Source organism: Lupinus angustifolius, chromosome LG13 (genome assembly GCF_001865875.1).
Source record: "Lupinus angustifolius cultivar Tanjil chromosome LG13, LupAngTanjil_v1.0, whole genome shotgun sequence".
NCBI classification, from domain to species: domain Eukaryota; kingdom Viridiplantae; phylum Streptophyta; class Magnoliopsida; order Fabales; family Fabaceae; genus Lupinus; species Lupinus angustifolius.
Window position 1 is genome coordinate 2,272,190 of NC_032021.1, and position 17,875 is coordinate 2,290,064.

At 34.9% G+C, this 17,875-nt stretch overlaps 2 protein-coding genes across 3 annotated transcripts; both read right to left on the reverse strand.

Moving 5' to 3' along the window:
- LOC109325542 (nodulin homeobox-like) lies at positions 1,450 to 15,608 on the reverse strand. Of its 2 annotated transcripts, XM_019557964.1 has the most exons (19): positions 14,898 to 15,608; positions 13,632 to 13,775; positions 10,335 to 10,418; positions 10,053 to 10,095; positions 9,821 to 9,946; positions 9,583 to 9,741; positions 8,981 to 9,064; positions 8,776 to 8,904; positions 8,287 to 8,505; positions 7,622 to 7,747; positions 7,255 to 7,350; positions 5,776 to 5,934; positions 5,208 to 5,499; positions 4,983 to 5,108; positions 4,836 to 4,905; positions 4,090 to 4,153; positions 2,872 to 3,336; positions 2,749 to 2,783; positions 1,450 to 2,215 (listed from the first exon to the last, which is right to left on the reverse strand). In XM_019557964.1, exons 3-19 carry the CDS (start codon positions 10,361 to 10,363, stop codon positions 1,702 to 1,704), a joined length of 2,736 nt encoding a protein of 911 aa, XP_019413509.1. In that variant the 5' UTR covers positions 10,364 to 10,418; positions 13,632 to 13,775; positions 14,898 to 15,608; the 3' UTR covers positions 1,450 to 1,701. The 2 variants fall into 2 exon arrangements, with proteins under 2 accessions (XP_019413509.1, XP_019413510.1); XM_019557965.1 differs by lacking the exons at positions 13,632 to 13,775; positions 14,898 to 15,608 and adding an exon at positions 11,272 to 11,826.
- On the reverse strand, positions 15,974 to 17,443 carry LOC109363361 (dirigent protein 25-like). Its single transcript, XM_019609606.1, has one exon. It carries the CDS (start codon positions 17,127 to 17,129, stop codon positions 16,230 to 16,232), a length of 900 nt encoding a protein of 299 aa, XP_019465151.1. The 5' UTR covers positions 17,130 to 17,443; the 3' UTR covers positions 15,974 to 16,229.

Below are 17,875 nucleotides of genomic sequence, written 5' to 3' on the forward strand. Positions count from 1 at the left end.
GCTACTTTACTTATTAACCATTGATTTACAAGTATGTAAGAAAAATTGTAAACTAATTTTGTAAATAAATTATTATCAATCTAATATTTTTAATGAAGTGGTAATTTTATAGTTATACAATACATACTTAATTTAAAAGGGTCCATAATTGCTGAAAATTTGCTCTAAAGTGCCAAGCATAAGAGTGCCTCCAATGCTAAGAACTAAAATGGTTCTTGCACAATATTTACATTATTTTACACTTGCCAATATTCTAACCAATTCCATTAAAATTTTGCTCCAATGTCAAGAATCATCAATATTTATAAATGAAGCCTACAAATTTTCACATTGATTAAGTGTTGATTGAATTCTAATACTCTCTCTTTGTTATGCAAAGGGTAGAGATTTGGAGCGGAGTCAATGTTAAAGAATGCAACTTCCCTATGCTATGCATCATATGAAGATGCGCCTAGCCAGCGTGCTCGAACCGTTAGGAGCTTGCATCCACCATGCCCTTGACTTAAGCATCTTGCAAAGCTCCTTGTGTTAGTGATGCTCTAATTCCTAGTCCACACAATCGTTGAAAAATATGTAAGAATTGTTGTTGCTTAGAGCTAAGCAACTCAACCTTACACTTGCTCTAAAATAACCATTCTTTTCCTATGTTACTAATCATTTAAATACATATTTTTTTGTAGTACTAAGTAGGGCTGACAATGAACTGAACCAACTCAGTATTCGTTCAAAACTCGATTTGTTATTTAGCTCGATAAACTTGGTTCATGAACCAAATGAGCCAAACCCAAGTTGAAAATTGAGCTCGTTAAATAAACGAGCCGAACTTGAATTGGATAATATATAAACTAATTTTTATGTTTATTATGACTCATGTATTATTTTTTATATTTATTTTTATTATATATATAAACAAGGTTATATTTATATGTATAAAACTTTTTGTAGTATTTTTTAAAAATTAATTAACTATTTAAATTGTCCAAATGAACCAATTCGAACTGAGCCGAACAGTTCACGAACTTTAACCGAGCCGAACTCGAGCTCAACAAATAACTCGTATCAAACTCGAGTCAAGTTTAAAGTCGAACCAATCCTTATCGAGCTGAACTTTGGTTCGAATCGGTTCAGTTCGTTTCCAGCCCTACTACTAGGAGTAATCCATCACCATATGGGCAATGAACTAATCTTTTTTAGGGTATTTTGCTACTCCTACCAACAAATGCCACTCATAGGAATCGAACCCTTGATCTTTTGGTCTTTTTAGAATCTAGCAGAGTCTTATATCACTAGATCAACGCATTGTTGGTAACTATTTATCTATGTGTTCCAACTACCTAAAAATTCAAACTATGTGAAAGGATTTGAATTAAACAGTTTTAAGAACAACACAAATTTCAAATCTTAGTCTTTACCTTGCCCTGCAGATTGTCAATTGCAAATTTGCAATGATGCTACAAATTTCTGATAAACAAGTTCAACATATGGAAACCATATACTTTCAAATCTCAGCAAGTCCTACCTTGCTCTGCAGAATGTCAATTAAATGTCGCTAGATATTTCTTATAAACATGTTTTGTAGAATAAGCTACTAATTATTTTTGCTGCTGTAAACTTATGTTAATACCATAAGCTATATTTCCTTGCTAAGGTTTTCTCCTTGAAGCTGGCAGCAAAAGATGAGGCACAAAAGTATCATTGAACTCATTCAGACTGCAACACATGAAGATTGTGAAAACCCCATAACACTCTCATGACACCAAACTTTGTTTCAGCCTCTGCAAATGAGGTGCCAGTGGCTTCTGACGGGAAGGGTAGCGGAAGTCCTTTATCGACATTGAGCTCATAAACATCAACAACACAGGCTTGCGATTTCTCCAACCTCTTACCATACCATGTACCATGCACTTGAACTATCTTCCCTTTGCCAATGTCATTTCTCCATGGATCTAGAACCCTGACATACTGACCAGCAACACATCGAACATGTTTTGGATGACCGGGGTCCACAAATTTGGCTATGGAAGGGTCAGGATTATCGCCAGAAGCTATTCTTGTGAGATTAAGATCTTTTCTTGCTTTTGAAGCATGGCGGATACTATCAGGAGAGTCATGGGACCCTAGAATCAGCCCTCTTTGCTTTTCTGGGACTCGATTGCCTACATCTGGTTGAACATCCTTAACTGTGCGGGCTAGCCTAGCTTTTCGATTGTTCAACCTGACAAGACACACATGGAATTTCATGGTAAATCAAATTGACTAGAAAATAATTTGACATAGCTATGTGCAGATACAGTTGACTAAAATATATTACAGGCTAATACCAAATAAGATGTCGATGTCCAAAAAATGCAAATAAATATTTTAGACAGCAACAACTTCTTCCCTCTGATATTTATTTGCCTTATCACATACAAGGCTTTATTTATCATTCTTTTACACCATAAATTAGTTAGAAAAACTAAAAGAAACATTAATCATATTTGGACACCATAGATTATAAAAACTAGATGTGAGAAAGAAGATATATACCCTAGTAACAGCTGAGCTTTCATAAGAACTTAAACAACATACCACAATAATTTGGGAAAAGCAAGAATTCATTTTATGAGTTGACACTAGATGTTTTGCTATATAATCCCATGTGAGCAAAAAGGTAATCTTAAAGGACCAGAGTCTTCCACAGGAGCATGAAAAATAAAAAATAAACGAAGTATTTGTTTTGCAATGTGAGAAAAAGGGCACCCTTACCAATTTTTAAGCTGAGAAGAGGTAATCTCGGAACCCTGGAAAACATAATGAAAGGAAACTCTTAAGAGAAGAAAATATGTCAATGAAATATTAACTATTAGTTTAGAGCTGCATTTCACGTACATGAAGACTTAATTCTTCAGCCCATGATTGAAGTGAAGCTGCATTTCGCTGCATATCAGGCTCGTCCAAGATAGCCCTCTCAATCAGAGTCAACTGTTCATCATTCATTATAGTTCGCTTTCGTTTTCTTCTCTGCACTGTTTCAGTCTTTTCATTCTCTGGACTTTCTCCAACCATCTTTATAGCATCTGAATCACTTGTTTCAGCATTCTGAAGGTCCTTGTCCACATCTCTTGTTCCTCCGAATACAATTTTTCCTGATATACCTTTACCTTCTATGCGCTCTTTCCTACTTAGGTCACGTCCTTGATTTGTATTTTCAGCTGTGGTATTATGCTGGAAAATGCCTGGAAATGCTGGAGTCTCAGACATTCCACCCTTCCTGTTACCACTCCTCTTATTAAGTTCAGCATGGTTTATGTTTACTCGCAGAGATGGTGAGCATCCCCTTGTAATCTGAGCATCCTACAGGAAATCAAACTTTACTGTTCATTGTGTTGAAGATAAACTAGATGATAACCAGAAAACCCAATTTGAGAGTTGCTTATATCGTTATTAAACAATTAAAAGCATTGCCTAGTTCTAAGGTAAAATTAGTTTGAGTAAACTCTTCTTTTTGTCCGCCAAAGATACAAGTATAATCATTAATCACTTTGGTAGTTGAAAGAATTTTGTCATCTATTAGTCCCTTAATAATCAAAAGTGACACCACTTTGATCCTCCAAATTTCTTTACATGAATCTAGCCCCTCAATAATCAAGAGTAACAACTTTTGTCCTCCAAATTCTTTGGAAATCAATTTAGTCCCACAATCATGCAAAACGGCAATAAATTAGTCCATAAATTGGGGCTCCTTTAGACTCATTTCTCAATAACAAAGAAGGAACAATTTAATTAAGGGACTGAATTGATGACAACATTTTTTAGGACTAAAGTGAAGACGTTTGTATCGTCAGAGGACAAAATAAGGATTTACTCGGTTTTACAGTTTGATTGGCACAGTAATATCACAAGTCATAACTATAGTTAAACACACATAGCTACACAGCATAACAACTAAATGCATTTGTAATTTAAAAGAACCTCGAACAGACATGATATTGCTTATTGTTATCCTAAGTTTCTCTAACACAGTAGAAGGAAATTTTTTTATGAAAAATATAAGAGAATAGGTCAGAAACAAACTATGTTAGCAGTTCAGAAAGATAAAAAAATTACTTGAACACGATTTCCCTCAAAGGCAGTAGAAGTAATTAATGATTGTAGTTGACCAAAAAATACCCTGCAAAAGATTTGCAACTTAAGTTGAATGTACAAATGATCAGAAGACAGATAAAATAAAATATAATAGCAAAATTGATTTTACAATACACATTATTCAGACAAGTCAGAAGTTTTAGTATAGTTACATAGATATTCAAAATTTTACAAAATAATTGGTATAATGTACAGGAAAAGAAAAGGTGGATTGCCATTCATAACGTTGGTGTCATGAAGCCACAAAAGAAAATGTTAACTCCCTTTCGGGTTTTTCTTCTCATTTTGTCGATAGAAAAGTTGTATTAATTTTGCTAATCTGTCCTTAAGAGTCAAGACGTCATAGCATGCAATGAGCCTGAAGGTTCCCTGACTCCATATCTCCATATGGTGCCTACAACAAGCTCTCCCTCTTTATACCAAACATCATTTAATTATTAAAATCTAATTCATAAGTATGCAACTTGTTGCAGACCATCCTTGAAACCTCGTCCAAACATCCGGCATAGTCATTTATAATACAAATTATGACCATCTTCATCAATCAGTTAGCTTAAGGAGATGATTACACACAAACCATCATATATATACATACACCCACAAACACACTCATATATGTCTTATAGATGATTAGCCATCAAAACAACTGTCCAAAATCAATTGTGCAGCAGTCAACATTACAAAGGGATTAAGAGATGATAAGTGACCTTAGAAGTTGTACATCTTCCGGATTTAAAAAGTCTGGGACCAAAGATTCTGCTTGAATTATCAGTGAGCCTACAAAATAAAGTTACTTGTAAGGAAATAGCAAAATATTGCTGGCATATTTCCAAAATATTTAGAACAATCATTACGGAGATTCTTGCTAGCAGTGGCAGCTTTAGGAGCATCAGAAGGAAAAGAAAACCCAGGCAGCAAGTTAGATAGATCCATTTGCAAGCAGTGCAGGAACTTGAGAATGAAATGGTTCCTCTCCTGTTCTGGAGATTAACAAATTATTTTCTTTTAGAAAAGGATAAATGATATGTAAAACAATCAAATTGTGTGAAAATTTTGTAGAGCTTTGGCAAATAACCAACCTTTACAGATGTCTGGAAGAAAACAATAAAGATTTGCAATGACCTTGACAAATAATGATGTCCTATGATGCGCATAATAAGCACGAGACATGCTCTTAGGGATTAGGCTCAATTCCAAAATGGTTGGGTTCTGTTGATCGGGTGATGTAGTATTATCCAAAATCCATCCGACTGCAGTAAATGTATCATATTCAAGAGTTGCATCTTCCTCTGTTTCTAGGAGATTAGATGAACACCAACAAGATAAAAAATCTCCATGGGAGAGTGAGATTATTGCTGACAGAACATCAGTCTGGAATCACATGCAAACAACAGCCAAATTAGCAAATAATGGACATTTGACAAATCAAAAAAATGCAGATAATGCATTAACTACAAATAAATGAGAAATACAAGGGACGGGTTTCTTTTGAGATTTTATCATCTTTCTCATGAATCAAATTTTGTGAAATTACACAATCAAAGTAGAAATGCTACCACCAACTAAAATTATTTCAGTGGCATAATGGGAGTAAATCAATAATACAAAAGCAAGTTAACTCTATATATTATGACAATGATAACTTACAAAACAATCTATGATGTAAGATCGGAAGTTTGAATCATCAGTGAGGATGGCAGCTACACGCATGGCATTGAGGTGTAGTAACCCCATTGGACAACTTCTGTCAGCAGCAGTGAGATGCCCTGAATCTCTTCCAAAAGCAGTCTTCAACAAGTCAAGAACCTACATCATGACAACAATTTTAAAAGCAAGGACCAGATAGTAAAGACACTGACACACTTGATGCATTCAAGCATTCAAGGCCATCAGGTACTCCCAATCTATGATGCACTCAAGCATTAAACACTGCTGGCCATCATAACAAATTATCAATTTAAAGTATTCCTTAAAAACTCACAATTCTGCTCAAAAATTCAAAGTATTTAACTTGTTTTACACTAGATTTCCAACCTCGGTTGATGGGTAACATTCTCGGAGGATACTAATGAATAATGTGAGTGGTTGAGAATACAACATGTTCCCAATTGTCTCGAGAACTGGAGTTGGAGACTTGATTGGGGCATTTATAGACTCTTGAGCTTTGACACCATACATGGCTTCAAGCTAGGGTGACTCCTGTTACTACATAGGGCCAATCTGGTCCCAATATCCTAAGGCTCACAGGGTATAACAAACTCACCTATACATGCTAGAATCTCTCCTATATAAGGCCATGGCAACCTCACACATAACCAGTCTTACTTTGTACTCTCTACTCTCACACAACAACTATCTACCATTAAGCGATCAGGGCATCTAAATTCCCCCATTGGGAATCCTTTGCCGCTGGTGGTGAAAAGAGGTCAGGTCATGCTTTGCCTTAAGCAGGTCTAGCATACAGCATATGACAATTTGGGTCTGGCATGTTTACCTATTTAACTTTTTTAAAGTCTAGGTTTGGTCTGTTTAAAAGTCCGGTCTGCTAACATATTTAAAGTTTATTATGCAATAAGGTCTTTAAATAAGCCAGCAAGTCTGCCTTTAAATAGGCTAAGATGTCCCCTTTTAAATAGATTAATCTAACGGTAACAGTTAAATTATATTTTTGTATATATATTTTATATTAAACTTTCATATATAATGAATATATATTAAAATATTATAATATAAATATTAATATATAGTATAATTAAATAGATCGGACTGTTAGGCTTAATAAGCCTTTTAGATGGCCTAAAGCCTGGTTTGTTAAGCTAAATAGGCTTTTAGTCTGACCTGTTTACCAAAAAGCCTAGCATGGCCTGTTATAGGCCAAGTAATAGGTGGTTCGACCTGTTTCCGCTCCTATTTGTCGCTCAAGTCCAAGATCGACAGTAAGGAAGAAGTGCTTCTTCCTACGAAAGGCTAAGCGTCTCTAATCCTTGGTGGCTTTACCAGATACAATCAAATTTAAATAACCTCATGCAATACTTTTCATCAACGACTTATCCACAAAACAGCACAAACAGTGGAGTCCTTTATCTTCAAAAGATTTGCATTATATGCTAACGGCTGAAAACTCACCAGCAACGCAATAGATTTAGCCACATCTAAACTTTGTGATGAACTGGCAACTTCATCAAGAAAAGAAAGGCTTTCTGCTTCACACAAACTGAGCAGCTGTGTAAAGAAAGTAGTGACAGTATTATTAATAGGTAAAAATTATTGAAAAAATAGGTTGCCTAGTGTACAAGGCTCCTACTATCATGAGGTCTAGGGAGGGTTAAATGTACACAACCTTGCACCCATAACAGAGAGGTTGTTTCCATGACTAGAACCTTTGACCACCAGATCATAAGGCAGAAACCTTACACTAGTGTCAAGGGTTGCCTTCTAATAAATTAAATGCAAAAAAGCCGGGGTTTGTAACAGATTTTTCCATTCGACTCACAATGGATAATATTTTAGCCTTTAGCCTCGAAATAGCAGCCACAATCCTAGTCGGGAAAGAATGTTGACTGTCAAGCTTCAAGATGGATTGAGCCAGAAAAAGAATGCTGCCCTTTCTACACAGTTCCTGAAATTAAGTAGAAAATACACATGCATTTAATATTTAATGTGTCATGTAAGAATAAAGAGTAATTGATTCCACCCATCAATCAAATTAATGAATTGACATTAACAATCTTTTACACTGGTGAAGTTGCCAGTTTATCAAATGAAGTCCTTGTCACCTTAAACCCCCTCTTCTGTTAACTATTAATCATTTCTGGTGCACCACATTTAACTTTAGTTAGTAGAGTGGTCAGCTTTTAATTGGGGTAACAACACCATCAAAATACAGTATTTCATGAATAGTAGCATCTAGATAAGTATTAAAGAATGGCTGGGAAAAATATTGGCAAACCTAAAAGTATTCATTATGAATGTAAAATTGTAATCCAAGTACCCAACAGTAGACTTTGGAAGAAAGTCTTTCAATAAAAAAGTATTCAATGGTTTAAGATTTATTTTAATTTACACTGATGTGTTTTTCCAATTTTTGTTACACAAGTTTAGTTGCATAAACACCTCTAGATGTGTTACTCTAATTTTTAAAGTATTAGTTTGGAAAACCTTATTCTTAAGCAGCCGCTCCGTAAACAACTTTTGTTGGCATAATGACTGAAGAAACTGCAATGAAGCCTCACACTGCTGGCAGAGGTAATAAAGTACTTGTTCAGCTGTCAGATTTGATTCCATGGAAAAGTCTAGGTAGCAAGCTACTAGTGTAATCTCGAGAAACCTAACAACCATGCGAACTGATCCAAAAGCTGCTTCCATAAACATGTCAACCTGTCCCAGAAAAGTTAACAATTAGCCAGTATAGACGCATTTCAGAATATTTTTTAGGGTCAAGAAGCAATTTTTGACACCAAAAATCCCTCTTCAAAGTGCTACGGGAAAATACAAGTTTTAGTTTGACGTATTTCAGAGTTAAGTAAAAAAAGATTTGAAATAGTGTAGACATCATAAAAATCAATTTTTACCAGCTCTGTCTAATGGATGCCAACAGAGTACAAGATTTAGATCCAGCAACTATAACATAGGGCGGTAAACTTGTACCTTTGGATGTGCAAGCAATACAGGTACAGTTTCTCGCCATTGTGGCGAAATAAACCCTGTTAATAGACATAGGTCGCATGCTACAAGAGCTGAATGCAAAAGGTACATATGACTAAAAGCATTGTCTTCCTGCAGCACAATGGAAACTTCAGCACAGATACACAGTACAGAAGATGAAACTGCAGAGATAATAACTAAAGAAAACCTGTCTGTAGCCACTAAGAACAACAAGCATGTAGAAAACCAAATCCATTAGCTGTTCCAATATTACCACATCATCCAGAAAAATCTGTAATCATATTCCAAATATGGAAATCAGATTCTACCACCACAGGGTTTCTATAACCTATTTTGTAAAATAAATAAGCATAGGCAACCACAGCATACTATTTTTATATTAAAAAGCAACATGCATAGGAAAGAATACAACTCCCATAAAACTCATATTTATGTGTGTCTCTTGGTAAAAAAATATATAGCAATCGATTAGAATAGTAAAAAAAAGAAACAGAGATGGTGACTCCATCCAGATTAGGATTAGTTCTATAGTAACTTGTTCATCACTCATCATTTAAAACTTAGAAGATAGTATATAACCAAAATCATTACTGAATTTACACCCACAGAGTCAGTTTCTGGCTACCAAACCATTATTTAGTACACAATAAATGTTGCTCAAACTTTTGAGGAAATCCTGCAATATTCTTCAACTATTAGATAAAATGTCTTTGCCCCACAAGAAAATAAACATAAAAAACTAGGAGAAGGAAAACACAATAAACGTTAATAAGCATTTTGAATATTAACCTGATCAAATTTAGGAAGCCGGGGGGCTACATTGCACAAGGAATGCAACAGACGAATACCACATAACAAGTATCTGAACACGCCTTCATCTCTACCAGATCTCATTAACACCTCAGTAAGATGCACTGGAAGATGTTTCACAAGCTTGTCCATATCAATCTGTGCAGAAACACAATTAGAACAAACAGTCTAACAAAACTAAAATAAAATATCATTATGATGTTGAGCATGAGACAACCTTCAGTAGCGATTCTTTTTTGGTAAGGTAGTGAATAGTAAAATTTTCAGCATCCTTCAGTAATCTATAAAGATCCTGTGAGTTAATCCCATTCAATTCCTCCACTGCCAATCTCAAGTCTATCACCTGTTCAAACAAATAAAACATATTCACCCTCCAGCTACTAAGAAGGTTGATGTGGGAGAAAAGGAGTTTAATTTATCCGAGTTATACTTATGTGTTTGGTACTTACCTTTGCACGACGGCTAGATGGTTCGTCTGTGCTGATCCTCATTCTTGGAAGTTATTATGAAGATAGAACAAGTATATGTTAGCAATATGAATTAGAAAAAGTGACATATATAGCTCAAGTAGTCAGTGTGCTTGAATGAGCACAAGATAATTGTTAACTTTCCCCTTGGGCTGAGAAAGCAGCTAGTTTATGTCAAAGTCGCCGAGAATGGCAAACAGTTAGACCAAGAACAAGTTTATATTTTAGAGGAAAATTGTTATATGATCACAAGCACTTGAGCACCTTCTAATTTTTGTGTCTGGTACAGCCATCAAAGCAGAGGTAGCTCTCTTTCAAGAAGACTTCCAATCTGAACTATCCGTAATCCTGACAAGAAGGTTGATATTCAGTATATAAAGTTTTGAAGCATGGAACATGACTTGCAAGGCAACAAAATGGCATCAGAAAGTAATCTCCTAAATTAACCATGTCCACTTTCAACCTTCAAAGTTTTAACTGCTTCTCTAAAAGAAAATATCTAACTCACTAATTCACTTTTAACAGACAACCTAACCATGGAAAGGTCTCAAAAACTATAAATCCATTGTCATCACATACTCATATAACATGTCTTCAATTCAAGAATATAAGTATTCAGTTCATAACCCTCTACATAAAACTGATGAAAGGCATAGACAGGAAAAGGAAGCCGATTTTCAAGGTTAAACATATATAACTGCTTCGACAGACACCTAAAATTACCAACAAAAAACATCACACTTCACAACTTTAAAATATCTCAATTTCTTCTAAGTGCATATCAGTGACATATGTGGGTGGGAGACTAGAGCAAATAATATATTGCTATACATGGACATGTTGCGTGAAGTAATTACTACTTCACAAAGTAAAAGTTGGCAAAATATAGATTCTCAAGATATTCTCCATTTAATCAAGTATTTACACTTTATTCTTCATTTATTCAAGTGATTTTTACTTTCCTAACCAAGCAGATGATGCAAAATGTTCATTTCATTTCAATAAAAGATCATACAAAAGGAATAAAAGAAATAGATCCATGTTTCTTACTGCCATTTTTTTAATTCAATACCCCCAACAAAACCATGATTTAGGTCACAAACCTAATCATGGGAAAATCGTAATTCGCATCTGGGATAAAACAAACCCTAGGTATTCTATGACAATCATAAATTGATGGCCAACGAAGCAGAATACCAACCTGGATGCCACAGGCTAGCTACTTTGTTTCTCACGATATCTGCTTGCGTGATTTTGCAGCCAACTAATACACAGGAGGAGAGAGGGGGTTGTCGGTAGAGATAGACGGGTTAGTCCAAAGGAGCATAATAGATGTGAAGGTCTTATTGAGTCTTTTAGAACCCTATATCTTTACTATTCGCCCCCTGCTGACTCATAATCAACGGAACGTTCTAGTAGGTTAGAATTTCAGGCTACGCTTAAAATCTTTAACTACCTATATTATGAAAAAAGGCTCCTCTAAAGTGTGTTTGCCTTTAAAGTAAGGGCATATCTTAGATTATTCAGTGATTTGAAATCGCTATGCACTTTATCAAAGCAAGGGTGGATACACCCTTATTTACTCATTTTATAGGCAAACTCACATTAGAGAAGTCTCACCCCTGAATTATTAGGAGAATATGACAAAACATGGGTTTAGTCTTTTTGGTGTTTGAAACACACAAACACGTAATTAGTAGCAAGATTATTATTCATATATTTCAAATAAATTTTAAGAAAAGGCGGATTGACGTGTTCCTATCACAGTCCAAGTGTCATAAGCTAATCTGCATTGAGCTACACGCCTACACTTATGGATTCTAAGTTTATGATAAAAAATTGCATATATTTCCCACATTGTTTTCTAATAATAAATAATTATTAAGATTAAGAGAAATTTTTTACAAAGAATTAGGAGAATAAGGGATCCTAGAACAAAACAGAAAACAATCATGAAAAAGAGAAAGTCAGGGTAGTAAAGCTTCCAAATCCCTCAATATATATTTTGTTGGAGAAACGAAATAAAAAGGGTCATGACTTTACACCAAATAAACACCAATCACTTATCCTATCACGGATCAAGTGTTTGGAGAAAAAGAAACCTCTTTAAAATAGAAGAGTTCCACTCTAACCAATACACCATAAAGAAGCATATATTGCACATTAAGGTAGCCATAAAAATTAGTCCAAAGACCAAGGGCACACCCAACATTCACCAAATAAGGAGTGTCATAAAAAACCAAGCAGAACAATGTAAAAACAATTGAGAAACATATTTTGAGCAAGCACTACACATCACACACATCAGGGGAATAGCCTTATATGGATGACGAATTTGTAATATGCCATCAATATTAATTCTATAAAGTACCTTCTCAAATAAAAGGCTTGACATTAAAGAGAACTTTGGATTTCTACAAAGGTTTATCAAAGGACCAAATCCTTTTATTTGGGCAAGAATTAACAAAAAAAGAGGAAAGGGGCCCAAAACATACTCCAACTCAGAATTTTCTTTTTGTTTAAATTATTAAATTAAAAGTAAAAGTTCCATGAAAAACCTTACTCATGAGTACCACTCTGTTTATGATAAAATCAGCATTAATAGGATATAATATTCATTATATATTTTATATTTTAATTCAAAAACATTATTATAAAGAGAGAAAGATAACAAAGACCTTAACAAAGCAGTTAAAGAAGAAAGTAAAAATTAAATAAAAGAGTTCACCAATACCAATCCATATCTACCAAAGGGTCTGCTTGAAATAATCCATGTAGTTTACGCCAAAGAGAAACAATGAAAACAAATTTATCTCATAGTAAGTCTAATGAGTAATGACACAGAGATCTCCACTGAAACATCCAAATATAATTTTATCTAAATGCATAGGTACTCTAGTAAATGCTCTCATGCATCATCCAAACACAGAGTCCATTCCAACTAAGTCCAATCCCATCATGTTTCACACTACAAAAATGTCATACCAATGCCTCTACCTGTGCATCATGCACAATAATTTACCATGAACACAGTAATAATGCAGTGTTAGAAACGAGGTCAAACTGAGCTAAGTCAGGCCTTGCTCAAGCTCGTTCTTTGGGCTCGAGCTCACCTAACCATGAGTTCATGACTCGCACGAGCTCAAGCAGGCAATATCGAGGTTTTGTATCACTTGATTATAGCTCAATAAAACCGATTTTTATTACATATACTTGGCTAAAACATAATGTACTCAAAACAAAACTAAAATCAAATGCTAATTTATATTCAAATAAAGCATCATTGACACCGTTAATATATCAAGTTGACTTATGAGCTCGTGAATCATTTGGACATGTGAAAACTCAAGGTTAGCTCAGTTAACAACTAGCCAAAATTTGCAAATTAAGTTGTTAACAAACCAAACTGCAAGCAAGCTCATAAGTGGCTCAGATCAATTCTAGCCTGATACAATGCTTCTTTAATTTTATTAACCTTAATAAAAAACAAGATATAAGGAAAAGTCAATTCAAAACTTTACAATACCATCTTGAATATCTTAACATGGTAAATAAATATACCATATTTTTGGTTCGGGCTCACAAGTGTTCTTCACGGGAGGCAATCCTACTCAAGCCGAGTAGTACCACTACAGGCAGCAGATCTCTCTCTTCAATATTTAATGCAGCTGCATACACAGGGCTTGATCTCGGGACCACAAATAACTGTACCATATAAACAATGCGGTAAATAAAATATAATTTTAATCTTCTTAAGTAGATCAGATGTCATCACATAACAAAGTTTATTCAAAATTTCCTTTGTGAATAAGTAAGACTCCATTGATAATTGCCTTAAATATCTTATCTATAAATTGTTGCCTACAATTTTTTCATTTTTGTTATAACTTCATAAACACTGGTACAGAAAACACACAAAAACTTACCAGAATTCAGTGGTTCTTGGTAGGGTTGCTTGTATAGAACTTTATTGATAGAAATTGAAAGATTACAAGAGTGGATTAGTACAATTGATAGGTCCCTCGACCCTTTTCCTGGTTCCTCAACCAGAAAACTACTCTACTGTTTTCCCCCCCTTTTCAATCAGCCCCCAAGTCCCCTTTATAGAAAATCTAACCAACTTAACTACCTAAGGGTATTTTGGGCATTTTACTACCACTTAACCACTTTTCTCTTTCCCCTTCCATACACATTTTTATACAAGGCTTAGGCTTAGCCTTATCATAACTGCAGTCGATGCCAACTATTAACCCAATTATCAATGAGTATAATTGAGCATAAAAAAAGGGAATGATATGTAATTAAATATTGCGTTGACAAAACTAGTCCTTCAATCAAGGACCGAGAAAACATCTCTGAATTGACCCAAATTTTATAATTTACTAGCAGTTTGTTTGGATGATCGAAAAACCTTAAAACTGTCATTGAGGAATAGAAAATGAATGGAAGGATACTGGTAACCATTTCCTTAATATATCCTATTCAAAAACCTTCAAAATTGTGTTCAACTAAATTCAACAAATTATACTCGGACTGAATGTATTCATTACATATTTCCTTTGCATCATTGATATTCGAATCTTCAATTTGATAACACTTATGCTATAAAAAGCAACAAGAGCTTTCTCAAATACCATTCCATTATGCTAATAACCAACTTCAACTAAAAGCCATAATTAGAATAAGTTACATTGGAAGTTGACATAATTGTTTCAACTAAGTTCAAACAATTATAATCAGAATAACGTGATATTTATTCTAATAAAACACAGATGGCATTAGCAAAAAAACTCAAAATAGAAGAGAGGAGTAAATAGTAGTAGGTACCTTTGAAATAGAGAAAATCATGAAGGTGGATGTTGAAGAGTCGAGCTGAGTGAGTGAAACATACAAATAGAGAAAAGGATTGAAGACCCATTTTGGTCCTTGAAGTTTTTTTGTGTGTACCAAATAACAATGTTGAAGCCAATCCCAAATGTTGGTCAAAAAAATTTGGCCACTTTTTTTTTGGTACTACCAAGGGTATAAGGAACTAATCACTTTCGGGATTCATTGCTACCCTCCCAACAAGTCCAGGAGTCGAAACCCGGATCATTGGGGTCTTATACCACTAAACCTCGTTGGTAATTTGGACACTTTAATCCTTACTACATACTATTTTGATCACATTCGTGATCTTTGAGGAACATTTGGGATATTGGGTGATTCATAAATTTTTCAAGTATGAAAGTAATAAACCAAAATGGGTTTCAGTGAGGACAGAAAAGGAAATTGGAAAGCGAAAGGGAAGTGTAGTTTGACTAGTTTAGGAATGGAATGGAATGGAATGGAATGAAGGAATACAATAACAACAGTGGCCAACCAAATGAAACATCAAAAAATGATTGTATCGAATGCGAGGTGATTGGAAGGTAGAATAAGAAGATGATGATGAATCAATCGTTAGAACTTAGAACAATGAAACCACAATGCAGAGTTGAGGTGTGATTGGAAGGTAGAATAAGGAGATGCCTGAATGTTATGAGAATAGAGAGGGTTGGAACTTGGAAGTGTTGGGGAGAAATCTACTTAAACGGGTTTAAAATTATTCTTTAATAATGGAGTGGATAAGAAAACAATAATAATAAATAATGTTGCAAGATATTAAAAGAATTATTTGAAACAAAAACATTTTTACTTATGATGTAATATTTACTGCACATATAAAGATCTACGCATAGTGCATAGTTAGTGTATATTTTTTTTTCTCTTTTAGTTACTCCAAAATAATTTTCATTCATATGAATAATTCATCATAGTGATCATCTAAAAAAAACTTTAAATTGAGATTGCATAGATATTAAACTCATAATGGTTATTCACTCTCATTTTATTTTCATTTTTAAATGGTACTAATATAATACTTATGAACTGGCTTCTTGCATACTCAAATTCAGGCATAACATTTTCTTCTTACAATATCCTCACATAATCCCATTCATTACATCGAATACAAATATTTAGCAGTAGCTATAAGGTGGAATAATTAGGATCAATACAACAACAATCAAGCTTTAATCACACCAGTTACAAGTTCCTTTAGTTTCTTTGGTATCCCCTGTCTAACTTTGTAAGAAGTAAATAAAGAGGTTTGATATGGTATGCAAATAGAGGACCCCCCTAATAAGAAAGATAAGCAGTGAGCTGCAGAAGAGTTTCAAGTCCATTAGAATTGTGCTGCTGGTCCGTAACAGGAAAGGTCTTAATAATAGCATAGCCCTCAGCATTCACATATTTTCCAGTTCCTCCTATGATGGCAAGTTGTGATTCTGATACTTGAGTTCTATGCACACCGAAGAAGCTGAGACTATCCGCGTAACCATTTTCCTCAAACTGGGCAGTGAAAGCTATTACCTGGCTGGTTCCATCAATTGCACTTGCTATGTAAAATCCCTGTGCTTTCCCCACCAATCCTGACCCCAGATCATGCCCTTCTGTTAGTTCATCATCAAACACTGTCATTGTCCCAAACATTAACTGCTGCACAGTCGTTCCTTGCGGTACCTGGTTCGTATTCCCCACCGAGAAACCATTCCCATTGTTGAACACGTTCCCTGTGTTACCGCTGAGGCCGGTGAGGAAAGGGAGATTGTTGTTGTTGAGGATTCCATCGTTGTTGTTGTTCTGAGGGATGCCGTTGTTGAGAGGAATGTTTGCGCCATTAGGTTTAGCAAATGCAACTTGAGCATTGAGAGCTGGATTAGTTACAACTCCAGTCACTGCTCTTGCTGTGGGATTCGAGCCACCCAGAATGTCATGCATGAAAAAGGAAAGTACGTGGTGATCATGATCAGCATCCGTTATCACTGCACCGGCGGCTGCTGCAGGAGCAGTGTTAACCAGTGGAGGGACACTGGATGAAACAGGGGACAGTACAGAATCAGGTTCTTGTGGTTTTGGTTGGGGTGTTTCTAGCTCAAGAAGGATTCGAGTTGAAGAAGTAGAAGTGGCTGCAAAGAATATGAATGCTATAAAGATTATGGCATTCAAGGGCATAGGAAGAGATTGAAGGCGTGCCATTGGAGTATTTGCTAGCTAGTTTAATGTTGTCTTGTGCTTTGATGAGATGATAATGGCTCTTATGAGGATAGGTATAAATACTAGGAGTTCCAGTGCTCAATTACAGAACAAAATGATGGAGCTGGTGAGAGATTGAGAGGAGTAGTTGATGATGAATGGAACTGAGCTCATTTTCAATTCCCAAAGTTATGTTGTGGTTGTTAGAACTAAAGACCATACAGCATGGATATAAGTAAGCTTTAAAATAATCTGTCAAAGGAAATTTGAGGCCATGAATTCCTAAAACATAATGAAAACACAGAATCAAATATTATCAGGATCATTTATATGTTTAATACTGTTATCCATATCTGACTATTATTCCAAACCATGAAGACCCTCAGTGAATATATTAGTACAATTCAATCGAACAGAAAATTATAGTAAAATATAGATAAAAGCAGAATTAGCTATGGCAGAATCTGATAAAAACAAATATTTCATAGAAATCACCCTCAGGTCTTACTGCTTCACCCCTTCTCCAATTAGTGTAAATTTATTTGTTTGTATCAATTCTAGTCAGCATTTTATCCTTTTCCTTCTCAGTTCTCATTGTCTCCTTCCATTTTCTGAAAAAAAGAAAACGTGCACGAAACAAGTAAAAAGACTAGTTACAATTTAATTTTTTATGCTAAGGGAATAACTTTCTAGATATCTCAGGTTACAAATTTTAAATGCAATTTCAGGCTTTCTCTGCTTTTCTCTTC

What these genes read in the sequence shown, in the direction of transcription:
- LOC109325542 (XM_019557964.1), bottom strand. Translation starts at nt 10,363, where the DNA reads ATGGCTGTACCAGACACAAAAATTAGAAG. An exon ending in CCAGACACAAAAATTAGAAG is followed by an intron (nt 10,096 to 10,334) that starts GTGCTCAAGTGC and finishes ATAACTTCCAAG; the next exon opens with AATGAGGATCAGCACAGACG. An exon ending in CATCTAGCCGTCGTGCAAAG is followed by an intron (nt 9,947 to 10,052) that starts GTAAGTACCAAA and finishes TTGTTTGAACAG; the next exon opens with GTGATAGACTTGAGATTGGC.
- LOC109363361 (XM_019609606.1), bottom strand. Translation starts at nt 17,129, where the DNA reads ATGGCACGCCTTCAATCTCTTCCTATGCCCTTGAATGCCATAATCTTT.